This window comes from Mycotypha africana (assembly GCF_025528875.1).
Source record: "Mycotypha africana strain NRRL 2978 chromosome Unknown BDF20scaffold_1, whole genome shotgun sequence".
In the NCBI taxonomy this organism is placed as follows: domain Eukaryota; kingdom Fungi; phylum Mucoromycota; class Mucoromycetes; order Mucorales; family Mycotyphaceae; genus Mycotypha; species Mycotypha africana.
This window is the reverse complement of record NW_026515725.1, coordinates 1,222,659-1,238,340: the sequence shown is the minus strand read 5'-3', so window position 1 is coordinate 1,238,340 and position 15,682 is coordinate 1,222,659. Positions and strand designations below refer to the sequence as shown.

The 15,682-nt window shown below is 40.3% G+C and overlaps 8 protein-coding genes across 8 annotated transcripts; 3 read left to right on the top strand and 5 right to left on the bottom strand.

Annotated features, from left to right (window-relative positions):
* Positions 1-620: 620 nt before the first annotated feature.
* BDF20DRAFT_843407 (coth protein-domain-containing protein) lies at positions 621-2,932 on the top strand. The gene is made up of 3 exons (XM_053079565.1): positions 621-724; positions 808-1,333; positions 1,440-2,932. Exons 1-3 carry the CDS (start codon positions 709-711, stop codon positions 2,680-2,682), a joined length of 1,785 nt encoding a protein of 594 aa, XP_052940479.1. The 5' UTR covers positions 621-708; the 3' UTR covers positions 2,683-2,932.
* Positions 2,933-3,072: 140 nt separating this feature from the next.
* BDF20DRAFT_843406 (nicotinamidase) lies at positions 3,073-4,423 on the bottom strand. Its single transcript, XM_053079564.1, has 3 exons — positions 4,126-4,423; positions 3,877-4,002; positions 3,073-3,802 (listed from the first exon to the last, which is right to left on the bottom strand). The coding sequence occupies exons 1-3, from the start codon at positions 4,348-4,350 to the stop codon at positions 3,440-3,442; spliced, it is 714 nt and encodes a 237-aa protein (XP_052940478.1). The 5' UTR covers positions 4,351-4,423; the 3' UTR covers positions 3,073-3,439.
* A 254-nt stretch (positions 4,424-4,677) lies between these two features.
* Positions 4,678-6,044, top strand: BDF20DRAFT_30428 (uncharacterized protein). The gene has a single exon (XM_053075155.1). It carries the CDS (start codon positions 4,902-4,904, stop codon positions 5,691-5,693), a length of 792 nt encoding a protein of 263 aa, XP_052940477.1. The 5' UTR covers positions 4,678-4,901; the 3' UTR covers positions 5,694-6,044.
* A 100-nt stretch (positions 6,045-6,144) lies between these two features.
* On the bottom strand, positions 6,145-8,876 carry BDF20DRAFT_903993 (uncharacterized protein; the record flags this gene model as incomplete). Its single annotated transcript, XM_053082969.1, has 8 exons — positions 6,145-6,261; positions 6,328-6,490; positions 6,568-7,157; positions 7,179-7,421; positions 7,548-7,904; positions 8,037-8,249; positions 8,493-8,698; positions 8,759-8,876. 8 exons carry the CDS (start codon positions 8,874-8,876, stop codon positions 6,145-6,147), a joined length of 2,007 nt encoding a protein of 668 aa, XP_052940476.1.
* Positions 8,877-9,526: 650 nt separating this feature from the next.
* Positions 9,527-10,855, bottom strand: BDF20DRAFT_843399 (uncharacterized protein). The gene has a single exon (XM_053079563.1). The coding sequence runs from the start codon at positions 10,691-10,693 to the stop codon at positions 9,863-9,865; it is 831 nt and encodes a 276-aa protein (XP_052940475.1). The 5' UTR covers positions 10,694-10,855; the 3' UTR covers positions 9,527-9,862.
* Positions 10,856-11,584: 729 nt separating this feature from the next.
* Positions 11,585-12,398, bottom strand: BDF20DRAFT_903992 (uncharacterized protein; the record flags this gene model as incomplete). Its single annotated transcript, XM_053082968.1, has 4 exons — positions 11,585-11,704; positions 11,788-12,060; positions 12,131-12,312; positions 12,389-12,398. 4 exons carry the CDS (start codon positions 12,396-12,398, stop codon positions 11,585-11,587), a joined length of 585 nt encoding a protein of 194 aa, XP_052940474.1.
* Positions 12,399-13,368: 970 nt separating this feature from the next.
* On the top strand, positions 13,369-13,769 carry BDF20DRAFT_809696 (uncharacterized protein; the record flags this gene model as incomplete). The annotated part of the gene is made up of 2 exons (XM_053076587.1): positions 13,369-13,453; positions 13,558-13,769. Coding segments are annotated over 2 exons (297 nt in total), but the record flags the coding sequence as incomplete, so codon positions are not given.
* Positions 13,770-14,083: 314 nt separating this feature from the next.
* On the bottom strand, positions 14,084-15,520 carry BDF20DRAFT_30116 (uncharacterized protein). The gene is made up of 3 exons (XM_053075147.1): positions 15,093-15,520; positions 14,560-15,017; positions 14,084-14,476 (listed from the first exon to the last, which is right to left on the bottom strand). The coding sequence occupies exons 1-3, from the start codon at positions 15,229-15,231 to the stop codon at positions 14,222-14,224; spliced, it is 852 nt and encodes a 283-aa protein (XP_052940472.1). The 5' UTR covers positions 15,232-15,520; the 3' UTR covers positions 14,084-14,221.
* Positions 15,521-15,682: the final 162 nt, after the last annotated feature.

Here is a 15,682-nt window from a genome sequence, read left to right as displayed (position 1 = left end):
ACAAGCCGCCTTAAAGATTTTCCCGGGTTAGCAAACTATAATCAGATTTGTTTTTTTTTAGAAACTTAAACACTTGGTTACTGTATCAATGAATATAGCAAGAAACGTATACATTTTTTCATTGCTGGATTGGTTATTGTTATTATTTTACGTTGCAATGAGACCAATAATCTATTCCTTATTGTTCGAATTACATGTGATCTTCAGCTAATGCCTATAATAATAGTAATTTGGTATTTGAAAACGAATTGCTTCTTAATGTTTCTAGAAAGGGTATCGTCCTTGAATGTGCCACCAAGTGCCGCACACTGGTACCTATCTTTATGCTGCTTTCGGTTACACTTCTATCCGAAAACAAAGATTATGTTAAACTTTCTGATCTAAGCTGTTTCATTGGCGAATTGAGTTAGGGTCCGAAAAACATACTAAATTTTCGGCTAAAACAAGCAGTTCTTGGCTGTCGTCAACTCAGCTGAATAACAACAACCTTGATTTGAAGATTGTGTCAAATAGCCGCTTACTCATTAAAAATGAGTTGGCGTAGTAAAACACACAAATTAGATCGCGCAACTATACGTGAAACTAATGTTCTTTCGCCGAACCTTCCCCCCACCATTACCTGTTATAACACACTAGTGCATCTAGTTTGGGGTGAATTATTTCTTTTTTTCGTTTTTCTAAGCTAAAGCAGTTCGGTTATCTACGAAAATGCAAATTTTTACAGGTAAATAATAAAAGTCTACCCACGGCGCACGGGCCTTCATATGCATTTGAGCAAACATTAAGCACAATTTTATCAAATAACAGCCATCGGATTCTTGTTAGCAAGCTTCAGCTCTTTAGCAACAAGAGCGGTGGTAGCTGATGAGTCAAACATCACGTATAACGTCATTTATAATGTTCCTGATAATCAAACACTCGCTGTTGTTCTTGATAATCACCAGGTATACCCTTTAAACGACACTAGTAAAGCGACACCTTTACTTCATATGGGCCAAGCACCTCGTCCTCTAAATGAATATAAATACGGCATTCTCGATAAACATACCAATGATATCATTAGTCAAGAACCATTCACTCGCCATCTCCCTTCCAGTAACACGAGCAGCACTTTGAATGAGCACTTTAACAGAACGTGGACTGTTGCGGATGAATATCAACTTCCCAGTGTCTTTGAACCTTTACCAGTGATCCATCGTATTGACTCCAAAATACATATCCCTGGACAGATTCCGACCATCCATATCATGGGTAATTCAACAGGTATTGATTATATGCAAAGTCATCAATTGACAGATATTGACGTTGAGGGTTTGAAAATGGCGTATATCAGGTAATAAGCAATACTTAGATCGAGCTATAATATATTCATTCCGCAAATGATGGTTTACAAATACTTACCGATCACAACACTGTGTACTTTTTCCCCTATTCAATAGCGCTGAAGAGGTGAAAACGTTTGATGGTGTTAGATTCTCCGTTTCTGGCCATTCTACCCGCAATATGCCTAAGCTTGCTTATTCTATCAAGCTCCCCAAAAAACAAGACCTTTATAACTACCGTCGTTTTAAACTAAGGGCTAACGCAATGGATCCTTCTTATATGAAAGAAAATATCGGTTACTCTGTAGCCAATGCTGTTGGTCTACCAGCCTCCGAGTACAGCTATGTTCGTCTTTATATCAATAATCAACCAATCGGTTTATTTGGTTTTGTTGAACATTTGAAAAATCCCTGGATCAGGAATGAGTTTGCCAACGGCGATAAAGACTACAAACAGGGTGCTCTTTATGTTGGTGGTAAAGAAGGTTTATTGAATTTCACTAACAAGGAGCAGACCTCTAACGAAAGCGAAGGCGAAAGCGAAATTACGAATAATTACAAGCCTGACTTTTCTTATTTTGGCACCAATCTCAGTTTATATGAAGAATATTATCCTGTAAAAGAAGATCCTTCCAAGGGGAAAGCTAATTACACACGTATCATGGAATTCACCAAGTTCCTTTCAGAACAATCAAATACCACTGCCGTTGATAATTCAATGGCGCCACGATGGGAACAATATATTGATGTTGAGAGTTTCTTGCGTACTTTCGCTTTAGAAGTGCTTATCATGGATACAGATGGTTATATTGCCAACGCTAACAACTTTGTCCTTTATGATGATTTGAATGCTGATCGACTCGTTATGTCTGATCAAGATTTTGATTTGTCTTGCGGCACCATTCTTCCTCAACTCAATTCAACCTTCATGTATAGTGGCAACTATTCTGATTTCCCTGGATTATTGACTCAACCCTTAACAAGTAAAATGCTGAAGGTTCCTCAATTCAAAGATAGATTTAATCAGATATTGCGAAACTACACAAAAGGACTCTTTGCCAATGCCGCTATTCAAAAACGTATTGATTCCCTGTATAACTTGCTCAAGGAGGACGTAGCGTGGGATAAGAGTTTGCCTCCTGTTGGTAAATTCCTAATCCCTCTTCCTGCAAACATGACAGGTTCTGCTGATCCATCAGCATTTTTCAGAGATTTCTCCTTTGAAAAGGCTGTTTATGGTCCTATTTCTATTCCTATGATCCAACAACATTCCATTGCCGAGTGGGCAAAGATTCGTGGTGATAACCTCGAGGAATTTTTCAATAAAACCAACATCAATACCACCACCTTCGCATCTTAGATAATCATTTTCGTCTTTTATTGAAACAGTGTTTTTGTTAGATTATATCTTGTTCTTCAAATTGTAAAATAACGTATATTGGGTCTTTTATAAGGGCTCTTTCATTGTTTATCAGTTAAGAAATAAAATAAATTGATCTGTTCTTAAAGATAATAAATCAATAGGACTTTCATGGCGATGTTGCACCTATAGCATCATTCAAATTTTGTCAAATTAAACATTACCGCCTATTCTTCTGCCGTTACTATTTGATCGTCATTGTTCGGCTTGTTCAATATAAAGTAGTTCTAATATATACTGCCTGGACTCTCGAAGGCAAAGTAGTTATGATACGCATGCGCAACATTCTAGTATATAAGCGACGTATGCTTTATTATTTAATGACTATGCATTGGAAGAAGTAAAATCCAGAAATAAGACACTGGCAATCAATTAGGGATGAATTCAGTCGAACATTTCTTATGTGGAAGCTTCTACTTTTAGCAGCTTTCAGGTTCATTGAACAACGATGAGTTAATTTTTGTTCTATGTTCTTGACGTGCTTGTTCCTACTGTTCAATGGATATGTACTTCTATGCGAAATAACCATACTGTCGAGTTGAGGCATAGGGTCCATTTCAGATTAAATTACGACACCTTAACGGAAGAGGGAAAGGTAGTTTTTAAAAAATGTATTTATTTTACAGTAGAGCAATTAATAAGCTTGATTCACATCTGTTCATTAGTACATATTTTTCATTGGGCTCTATTGAACTGCTTAAAGTAAGTCGTCGGAATAGTCTTTGATAAGGACACCTTTAGCCTTCAACTGCTCTAAGGTTGCGTCAAAATCGTCAGGATTAACAGGTCGGGTGCCATCCTTTACCAGCACTGTCTTGAATCCAAACTTAACAGCGTCCAAACATGTAAACTTAACACAGTAATCTGCTGCTACCCCAACCACATAGACATTTTCGATTTGATGTTGATAAAGATATTTTGCTAACGGGGTGAAATGTGCATAAGTATTGTCTGCAAAGGCACTATATGAGTCAACTTTGGGATCGGTGCCCTTTTTGACAATGAAATCAATATCAGTTGTGTTGAGCTTTTTAGATAATTCGGCTCCATAAGATCCTTGCTATTACAATAGATAAAGTTAGCTGTAAATCTTCGAGAAAAAGGTTTTCATCACACTGGTTTTCTTCTTCTTACCACGCAGTGGTCAGGCCACATAACTTGTGTCGTATTGATTCCATCGTATTCAACTTGTTTAGTATCGTATACTTTATAACCCGGATTGCTAGATGCAAAACTAACATGATTTGAAGGGTGCCAATCCTAAAAAGATAATGGCTGTAAGCGTTGAATCCTACGCCTTTTGTGAAGATTCCAACTAGCACCCGCTCCTGCACACGCCTCCTTTACTCCCCGCTAAATGAGTTGACGTGTTTCTTATCGTACCTGAGACGCAATGACAAGACCGTGCTTTGCCTTCATTTGTTTGATGAGCTTATTGACAGGCTCAAAAATACTGTTAGACCCAGGTACAGCAAGTGAACCACCTTCAAGGAAATCGTTCTGAATGTCGACCAAGATGAGGGCGCTGTCATTTCTGGCCATGGCAAAAGTAAAAACCGGAGCAAGCAAAAGACAAATTATGCAAGATGTGACCAGCTCAATTCTCATTGTTTTATTCTGTGCGACGTTGAAACTAATTCTACAGACAAAAAAGCCGAACAATGGAAAAATAAAAGTTTATTTCATCCTTTTAAATGAATAAGACCATGGACGCTTTGAAACTGTACAAAAAATGAAACTCACATCTACAGTATATCTCCCACTCCCGCTTGGGAAGGGAATCAGAACGCCGATATTACTAAGACAAAACTATCCTGTCTACATCGATAGCACTTTCGATTGACAGGTACAATTTCACTTTGATATTTTTGAAACAAATATCAATGGAGCAAAAGCAAACTGAAAATTTTTGAAAGAAATGTAGCGTAACAGAGGAACCACAGCGATAGGGCCTACTGTAGGTACGGGTGAGGACCATTGTGTTATTCCAGTGCCAAGTTATAAAATGTTTTTGTAGAACCATCTGGAAAAGGCAAATGTCTAGAATATAGTTGTGAAGCCAACGATAAAAATAAGCCATATAAAAACCTTCTCTTTTGAGAGGGTCAGCTTACTCTTTTCCTTAGCTTATATATACACACACAACTCTTGAAAGTAAAATGTCCGTCAAAAACAGCTGTTCAACCTATCTTGACTTCCCAACAAACATGATGAGTTCAAAGCTACATAATAGTCATTTGTTAAAAAGACCACCAGCTGCAGTTGATTGGGCGTATCAATCGTACTTAGAAATGGCGCAAGATCTGAGTCACACCGACTCTAGGAAACCTCAAATTTGCATCAAAGGTCTTCCAGCAGGAGACTTGAATGACAGTGGCTCTGTCGCAGCAGCAGTATCAGCAGGCGACAAACACTTTAATGCTGACAAAAGTAACAATAATACGACACATCAAACAGTCACCGTTTATGTGGATAGACTTTGCAATAAAACACAACAGGAATCGTATGGTTCGTGCACCATTATAGAAACGCATCCTTCCATTGATAGGGTTGAAAGCGATGACTCTAACGTCAATCAAGAGAACAAAAACAATAACAACGAAGCAGGTGATACTATTTCGGATAACAGCGATGATGATATACATACAGTAACAACATCCTCGACAGATCCTAACAGAAAAAAGAATATATTCCGCTATTACGAAACATATCAATTAGCGCAGCAGCAAAATCAGCCATTGCTAAAGCTCCAGACAGTGGAGGAAAGAAATAGTAGCATTGATTTAGAGGCTGAAGTACATCCACCATCAGCGAGCAGTAGCACAGCCAAGATAGGTCAAAAACCAAAGAAAAAGAATATCTCAGCGCGGCACTGCTGCAAATTCATCTTTGCAAGGATGCGCTTATCAGTGGAGAAACCATTCGCTTTGATAAATAAGCGCTTTACATAACCATAGATAGAATTGATATGGTTTATTATATCCCTTTCATCAATCATAGAAATATACACATCACACAACTTGATGCCAGCTACGGAAAATATCAATTAATTATGAAATCATTAGATAATAATGGTAAATAATTACATAAGCCCTCTTTCTCACTTGAAGCATTTATAAATCAATTCAAAATACCAGTCCTTTTACCGTGTCATAATGTGTCTCTGTTGAACACAGCGAAGCTTAGTCCTTTTTAAGGCGACGTATTGACTACATTATATTCCTTAAGAAAAACTCTTTGACGAGAAAGCAGACTATTATTGTCAAACTTAGTCGTTAATGGATTCTTTCCAAGATGTAAGGTAGGGCTTATAGAATAAAGTCAATCAAACTGGTGCTCCTTTTAGGGAGCGAGCAATAATGGGTAATGATGGTTTTATTGTAACTGACACACGTTTGATCTTTATTCGGCCGTAATGGCTTCGGTCTGCTGAATCTTACTACTGCTTTCTATAGAACTACCCCCTTTGATTGCAAACTTTAAAGTCTCTATTTCGGCTGTCAACTCCAGCTTCTCAATCTAAACATTTTACAAAAGATTTGTTAGCTTAAAGAATATTCAGTCCTCATTTTTGTATAAATTTACCTCCAATGCCTCGATTTTTTGCTTTAGTTCATTTAAAGATTGATTTAGTTTATCCGTGTCTGTCGACACCTTTTCTGTATTGAAGCTTTTACTGAAATTGTCGACTTGATGCTGGTAATCCATACATTGCACTTTCAGCTTAGCCATAGTTTCTTCACTTTGACTATTCAAAGATGGGAATGAAAATGGTTAGTGTGTGTATGTGTTGATACGCATGTGAGGATAAAAAAACAACTTTACGCTCTTTCTTCTTGAAGCCTACTATTCTGTGTTTGCAAACTTGCTACCAACTCTTCCATACTCCACCATTTGGACAGCAAGCCCTTAATATAAGCTTTTTGTTCTTCCATATGCGCTGTATCTTCTTCCCATAGCAACATTTGTTTTGTCAGCTGTTGGACACGATGTTCGTTCCCGGCTACTTGTGCTAGCGTCGGCTCTAAAGTCTTTAGCTCATTCTCAAGCTCAAATATTCTTTCTCTGGCCTTGTCCAATTGTCTCCTTTGTTCGTCGAGTTGTTTCTCGTAGTCATAGACTTGGTGTTGCTTGACGGCCATTTGATTCTGCCATTCTTTTCGAGCTTCACGGTAGCCTCGTAATTTGCCTGACTGTTCATCTTCCCATTTGATATGCTTTTGTTTCGTCATGGCGGATTCCGATTTGAGTTTTTCCAAGGCAGCGGTGGTTTGGTGGAGTTGCGCTTTCAGCATGCGATTGGTATTGTACAGTTGCTGACGCTCCGCTTCGACCGAGGTATCTAAAACGTGATCACGGTGAAGACGACCGATGTGCTGGAGATGTTGCTGTTTGAGAAAAAGTTCAAAGTTGAGCTCATTACGAAGCAACAGCACCTCTCTTTTGAGCGCGGCGAAATGGAGTTTGGTCTGGGTGGACGACATATCGTCTTCGGTGGAAGACGAGGGAGCATCGTACGGCTGAGGTAAGGTAGGCGTCGAGAAAGCAGAAGACGTATTTACGTTGGCACTGGTCGGCGTGGTTACCGTCAAGGTGGGTTCGGACGAGGCGTCCCAAATATCTTCGCCGATCAATACTTCTGTGCCACTTTTGAGCGCTTTATGGAGGGTAACAATATTCTGTATCATGTATGGTTTGCTATTCGTTGTAGTCGTCATTGTGGAGGGAACGACGGCGGCGGCGGCGGCGGCGGCTGAGGAGGCCGTTTGCTCTCGCCCTTGATCGTGGGTAGTGGAGAATGAGACATCCCCCTCCTTTTTCTGCTGTTGTTGAGTCTCGTCGTCTTTTTTCTCAACCGTGTCCTGCAATACACTTTCATCCAACAGGTCGACTTCTTTGTCCCTTTGAAGATGTTGTTCTTTTGCGTTGTTGTAGCTAGTGGAAAAAGCTACTCTTGATGCGGCATTAGTTAAATCAAGCGCCATAATCTGGGCAATCACATCCGGCGGTTCCATCTTCATCCATCGCGTCTTATCTGTTAATTCCGTCTGAGCATCCATCAAGACGAGATTGGGGTGTAACAAATGCCGACTTACTTGAGGTATCGTGCGCGTCTTGAACGTTTCTTCATCAAACTCCTCGGGTAAAGCAAAGTTCTTTTCCTGAAAGTAAGCGTAGGGCTTGTATAAAAAGCGCAAAAAGTTGCAAGGATAGAGACCGTAAAGGGATGTGAAAAAGGCACCTGTTTGAGGATTGGAAGGTGGAGCTGATAGTTTTGAAAAGGTATAATCAACACAATCCCATCCGTCTGCGGTTGTTTGTGTCTTGTTACTCATTGCTTCGAAGCTCTGTTTCTTTCTGAGATCGCGAAGTTGGTCCCAACAAATGGCTCTTGCAAAGATATAAAATAACTGGGGTAAGAAGGGTGGTAAGGATGTACTCATACGTGGTAATAACATGATCATATTGGTAACAGAAATAGCAATGAGGGTAGTGGAGTTGTCGTACTAGTAGAGTATAAAAGCATCGATTAGTCATACATACATCACTGATGATTCAACGTAGTGAAAGAGGCGGCTACGCAGTACCATTAACGATTTTAACATGGATTGAAAAAGCGGGGTATCGAGTATTTCATGTAAATGAGTTCTCTACATTGAGAGGGGGGGGTATAATATACGGATCGTTAGCGCTGACTCGTGTCCAACTATTCGCTTTTGCTTATACAGGTGAATCAAAGACTACTTTACCCTTTTACGAATGAACTCACTTAATAAATATACAATTTGCAAACGGTATTTACTTGATAAAAAGTATCTATTTAACAGGATGAAAAATTGCTTTGTTTCGGAAGCACCCACTGACAGTAATATGGTGGTGAGGTTTCTAGACCATTCATTTTCCTCCAAATCCAGGAAGGCTCGGTGCTGTTGTATCGTCACTTCTTCTTCTTTGGCTCCAATCACTGTATTTATATTCAGGTTCCTGTTAATGGGGTGTGGTGGGTTTGTTTTACAAAGATCGGCCGCACTATTCTTTTCTTGTGGTTGCTGTGGTTCCAAGTAATTATCGATGATCTGATACGAATAAATGGCTTCTGGCAATTCACCCAAACGCACCAACTCCTGCTCCATGATAAGGGCATCGGAAACAATGAGTCGAGCTTCACGTTTGATACAGTTTGTGTAGCAAGAGTGAGATAAGATGGGTCGTAACACATGCGTCCACCAGCAAGCATTCGTATTTTTTTCATTCGCATTCGTCATTGTGCTATTGTTCGTGTTGCTGTTGTTGTTGCTATTACTGTTAGTATGTTCTCCGGTATCGAATATACGCTGAGGTTTCAAAATGGGCAGCAGGGCTCTTAATGACCGAAGTAAGCTGTATTGTTGAGCATGCAGTTGGTTAATCTCTGGTTGACAGGAAATGATCGTCGTGGCGGTTGCAGTGACTTTATTGCTATGCATAGTGGTTTGGTACAAATGAAACAAGTCCTGATTGAATTTATCAATGACATTGGGGTCGATGTTGCGAGGGATTCTGTCACTGACGTTGGCACTCGTTTGTTCATCGATGTATTGTTCAATGACGTCGAGTACAGCTTGGTTCTTTTTCTCTTCCTCTTTTTCTTCATAGTTGTGATTATTTGTAGTACGAATAAATTGAGTGATGGTTTTTGTTATATCTCTTAAAGTGACCATGCAACGGAAGCGAATACCGCTCTTAATTCAATGTTAGAAAGGGGGAGAATGATAGCAGGGAAAAAGGCACAAAAAAACAAATTCAGCATAAAAATTTCAACTTCTATTTTAATAGGGCAAAAAATAAAAAAAAAATAAAAAAAATGGTATCATCCAAATACAACACAATGCGGTAAATGGAAATTATGGTTTGCTCAAAGAACACGCCTGGAAAGATGAATAGGGTTACTGGCATACAATCGAATAAAAAAAGCATTTTGTGCTTTTTGAAAACGATGAATGTAGCCAAGTTCAAATATGGTACAAAAAAAGTGCAGATGAGTCTATTGGTTTGATGGAGGGATGATATTGAATGGGAAAATAAATACGGATTGGGTTGATAGGATCATTGCCCCGCAACCAGCGAACAGTAAGTGATGTTAGTAATTGATACGTGCAAAACCTGGTCTCTCCAGCCTCACTTCAGGCATTGGATATCTGATGTCATCCGAAATAACCAAGGTCTTTAAGGTAGATTTGATTTCTTTGACTTGAATACCCCGATAGATTAATTCATCGCGACCATCATCCGTGGGCGACGACGATGCTATCGCAAAGAGACTATGTGTGCTGCTAGCGGTGGCAGAGGTAACGGAAGAGCTTGAGCGTGAGCGGTGGTGTTGTCCTAATGAGACAGTGCTATTCTCTTCGTCGTCTGTCGTGATGTCAATGGAAGAATGGCAAGGAGTGATAGGCGAGCAAGGTTCAAGGCCTGGAGTAGAAGGCGTAGAGAAGGTAGAGGACGGAGAGTCTAGAGATACGGATGAATGAACGCTAGAAGATGCTGTCTTTTTCCATGGGTTGGTAAATAACAAACGTGTAGAGAAGCGGCGACGCGGTGTCATGGTAGGTACGGTGGGCGTGGAGACAATAGAAGCTGTGCCCGAGGAAAATGACGAAGGAGGCTTTTTGCTATGACTTGAAGTTGCTGTGAGTTGAACGGCAGCAGCCAAAGCGGCCGACATATGTTCTAATGTGATGTCTGTGGACGGCGTTAGAGTCGTACTGCCGCTACTGCCAGAATTTGGAGGTGCTTGTAAATCGATCAGCTCTTCTTCGTTTATATCGTAATCTGTATCCGTGCATTCTACAGGCATAGAGGGTTGATGTTCAAAAGGCGGAATGATGATGCTTGGTCGCTGAATGGAAGCATTGCCAGAGGAAAGCGAGGATGTGATAGTATTTTCGCTTTTCTTGAAGGATCGAAACATAGCGATACGGATAAAGGAGAGTATGTAGCGTTAAGGAATTGGAGGTGAGGAAGAGAAGCGAATTGAAACGGATAAAAGAAAGGAGAAAAGTTGAACAACTGCTATGTCTGTATTCACATTTATCGTTTTCACTTTAAGCCCACGATGGTTTGCAATTTTTCTATGGACAAAAAAAAAAAAAAAAAAAGAGACTTTGTTCGTTGATGCACTGTACACCGTTTCGTTTATTTTTATACAACATTTAGTGTGACGTCCCACAAAAATGGATTAAAATAAAAGCACTACTGTTGCTGCTGTGCAAACCACGGTTCATGGTTGGAAAAGCACTATTGAATATAAGGTCGTTGAGGACTTGGACAAGTGATTGTCAACGACTCGACATCATAAATGATCCTCTTCTCTGTATAGTTTGAAAACATGTTCTACAAGTTTTAGAGAGTAGTTATCGCGTCAGTGTATTATTGCGTCAAATACAGTCCATGAGTTTCAAACCTCGCTTCTACTCTAACGTACATTCCATAATTGTATGGCCATCAGCTGGTTTGCGCACTTATTTGGATGGAAGCTTATTTCGGTTTTTTTTTTAGCACAGAAAAAAAAAAAAAAAAAAGAAACGCAGTTTACAACGTGAGCATGTGTTGTCATCGAACTTTAGAGAAAAAGAAGAACTTTACCAGTCAACGCCACTAAAATAAGCTTGCTTGTACTTTCCTACAGGAAAATACTTGAAGCCCGGTTGATAACTAAGTCCAAAATGCATAGGATCTTGATCTTTAAACTCATGTTCTAGTTTCTCGAGTCTCAAATTATATTCGTTGACGATCCTATCTGCCGCTAGAGAAAAAAAAAGGTGAGCTGCTAAACGTAGGGTGTCGTAGGGAGCGGAAGGGTCTAGCTACCTTTTCGTTGTGCTTCCTTCCCTTGTATACAGGAACAAATGACCATATGCGAACTATCAAATAAAGACTCACAGTAGCGATCTCCTCTGGTGGCTTCATACACGCTCGAGACCTAATGATAGTTTTATGAGCTCTGAGTGCGTCCTTCTGCTGATTCCACGCTCAGTCCCCCTTCTATTTTTCTGCTTGTCTTACATTAAACAAGGCCACAAGGTTGATAAATGATTTCTTTGTTTCCTTTTTTATCCTCGTAAGAACATGCCTCACATTTTCTTCAAATACATCCGCTTCTGCCAATCCCGGCAACTGTGTGATGGGTGGTTCGCATAAGACACAGACGTTATTAGCGCCTATGAACAATGTAATCAATTTCCATTCATTTCGAACATCTTTATACTGTGGGTGGTTCAAAAGATGCACCAAACGAGACACTTGGTCATTCACATCTTGTGCTTTGGCTCCACTGACCTAAAGGGCAAGACTTTGTATCAGCTTCTTTACTCTTTTCTCTGTGAGATCATGCGCTTTTTTCTATTACAGCGAGGTCCAATTGTTTTCCTCTTGAGAGAGGCAGGCTATACCCTTGAGGCGGTCCCTTTTGTAGAAGGTCGTTTGTAGCATATTTTGATAAAAAGTTGGGTATCGTGTATTCACCTTCATCCCCGCCTACGGAGAACACTTTGCCTCGATACTCTAGGATGGGAGAGAAAGGCGGTCTGCCTTTTTTTATGTATATCACACCGAGTGTTGGTAAGGAAACCAACAGACCCAAAGAAAAAGAGGTCACTTTTCTTACCTGTGATCATGCCAAAGCCAGCACTGATACTATCCCCTAAAGCAATGACAGATTTGATGTCCTATGAAAGTACACAGAGTTGTCATGAAACCAGAAACCATTTCCGCGGGAACTCAAAAAAAGGAGTTGTTTTTTACTTGAGGCCTCAAATGATAGGCATCACGCTCAAGGATGGAGTCTTGCCATAAAAATGGCTCGCAATCGAATGGGGGTACTGGGTATGAACAACCCTTACTGTCTTTCTTGGGATCGCCCATGGCGTTGTGGAATTGCTCGAGCCATTGCGTCCATTCATAGGTAAACGATGGTATGAATCGAGCAGACGTGGAAGGATCCATCGAATGCATGAGAGGTTGTTGAAAAGGCTGTTGCCATTCATGCTTTGTTTTTGCTTCGTGGGCATGGCTGCCACTGAACAGCAAACATAGGAATGGGATAGACAGACAGCACTTTGACAGCATATTGTATAAACAAAGTGATGTTCAAAAGATTTGAAAGGGGGGCGGTGGTAAAGAAAACAGAAAAAAAGTATCAACAGTTAATAAGAAAAGTCGCTTCTGAGTATTTGGTTTATTGAAAGAACATGTGAGCCTGGATGACATGAAACTGATATGTTATAAGACAGCAGCAGATCATAAAGTCAAATCAGTCTCTCTATCCAATCCAGCTGGTTTAATTTAGGGCTGCATTAAAAGTAAAAAAAATTGAATGGCGACTGGGCGCACATTGGGCCATTATAAAGCAGCACTGCATCTTTACTTATTATATTATTTTTTTTTGTGTCTGGCGAATTTCTTCATCAGTCCTTTATTGCTACGGTTTCAACAAGCAAAGTAGCACTACAAAAAAAAAGTATGTCGAGTAAAACGCCCAATGATGTTTTGTTGAGACGAATAGCACGAACAGAAACCAACAACGTCCATAAGCTATCAGCTGAAAAAAGCAAATTAACCTCATCGTCGTCATTGGCCAAGCCCATGTCGACCCGGTTAAAGGACGTTTTTATCAACAGTAAAGAACGAGAAGAACTAATGAGTGCCTGTGCAAAAGGAGATTTACCCAAAGGTAGTGTATCAACCAACGTCAGCTAAAGTTGACAACTACGGCATTGGATGAATAACAGAACACAACCTACTACTTAGTCACGCATTTGCTACAAGAAAAGAAAGTGGGTCTGAACCCTGATCTCATTCGTGATTCCAAACTTCGCACACCTTTGCTTGTTGCTTGTGCAGCTGGACAAGCCGCTATCGTTCGACAATTGATACGATATGGGGCCGATGTGAATAATCCGATAGGAGACATTGTAGGCAATAAGCCGTTAGATTTAGCGGTCATTTCAAATGATGTAGATACAGTACTCGGATTATTGGAAGCAGGAGCCAAAGTAACAGCGAGGGAGCCGCCATCCAATAGCCAAACTACTGTCCCACTGCCTACTCGGATGAGAGCTACCTCTAGAACTCCCATGGACTTGGCCCATGCTAGGTTGGATATGTTGATTCGACAGTCGGAACAAACAGGCACTCTACCTTCAGCAACCATCGAACAGGTCATGAAGGTAACATAGATGTGACATCATAATTTGCTATGACAAAAACACTTTGTCTTTTTTTTTTTTGTTTATTTACCTGTCAGTTATGGATGAATTGCGAATTAGATAATACAATTGCTAAAGCACTTCTTACCAACCACCAAAGAAGGAGCGCTTGTGGATGAGCTGAATGAATTAACAGACAAAATCTCGTCTATGCAACTTGCTCATGATGGCAGAAACGAGGATGGCAAAGATATTTTTGTCATGAAAAGCCTACGAGACGTCATTTCCAAGATTCAACTGGAATGATGCAGCATGGAGACATCCGCCTCGTGTATGGATATCCTTCCCCCTTTCTTTTGTAATAATTCCTTTTCAAAATGTACATAATCCTCTTCCGTGACAAATAAAAACTGCTGATCGTCGGCCGACCACAAGCTGAGTGAAAAGTCACTGTCTTGATCGCACAATTGCTTTAGTATGTCAGCAATGTCTTTTGCTGATAGCTTCATGGTCTTTGCCAAGTCGTTGAGGCTACATAATTTATTTTCCTAAAGAATGGTTTCAATGTGTGTGAGGTCAAAGGGCGGGTTGTAAAGTGTGTGTGTGTGTGTGTGAGTGAGTGAGTGTTTACCTTGACGAGTTTCTTTAATCGCTCTGAATACTTGTTGTAATTGTATTGTTTCTTTTTCTCTTCCTTTTCCTCCAATTTCTGTCTTTTCGCTGCTTCTTTGGCTTCTGCTTTTGCCTGTTTTTCTCTTTGTTTTCGTAGCTTGTTCAATTCGTGTGTTCTCTGCCGGGTTTGTTCAACTTTGCGAATCCTTTCTTGCTCTTCGAAAAATTGCGCTTGTTGTCTCTGTACCTCACGCTGGTGATCCATGTATTCTCGATAACGTCTCATTTCTTCTTTTCGTCTTAGTTTTTCTCCTCTCTTCTTACCGACTTTTTTGACTCTTCGACGGACGCCTGTAGACGACCCTTCTGCTACGTCATTCTGTTCGTCATCGCTTGGTTGCTCAGCAACAGGGTGCTGTTGTCGCAGTCTCATGAGTTCTTCCAAAGCAGCCGTCTGTTCATCATCTTGCTCGTGAACTATTCATGGAGAATGGACATGCATGAGATGTTTATGTTTTTCCCCTTTCAATAAAGAGAAGGGAGTCACTTTACAAACTGGCTGTTGTGCATTTCTTCGTTGACGGTAGTCCAATAAAAACAAGATGGAGACAAAGCAAACAATGATGGGTATAAACACAATCAAAGGAATGCCTCGTCCTTCATTTTGCTGTGGCGGATTGGTATGGGCCATGACGCGACATGGATACAATGCTGTCAAAGGAGAGAGGGGAGCTTTAAAAATTGATAAAAGACGGCTCGATAAAAAAAAAGTAAGCCTTTCCCCAATCGAATGACGTAAATTATAAAAACCGACTCTTTTCTTTGGGTTGAGAGAGAAGCCGTTTCTGTACTCCAGCAATCCACATTGATTTGAGTTGCACAAATAGGTGCTTGAAAAATAAATTCATCCACACATGCTGCTGCATTGGGTCATTCCCCGCATTTCTTTGCTTGTTGATGTAGAGATAAGAATGACTTTTTTTGATTGAAACGAAAGCGTCATTGTCGGGTTATCAATAGTGAGTTTCTGTTGTATACGTTGATAAAATAGACTGTGCGCAGAAATAAGATGGGTTGCATAGATCATCATGTGTATGCGGTGCATATACCTGTTGACACGGTTTTCTTTCCCGCTCCCCGCC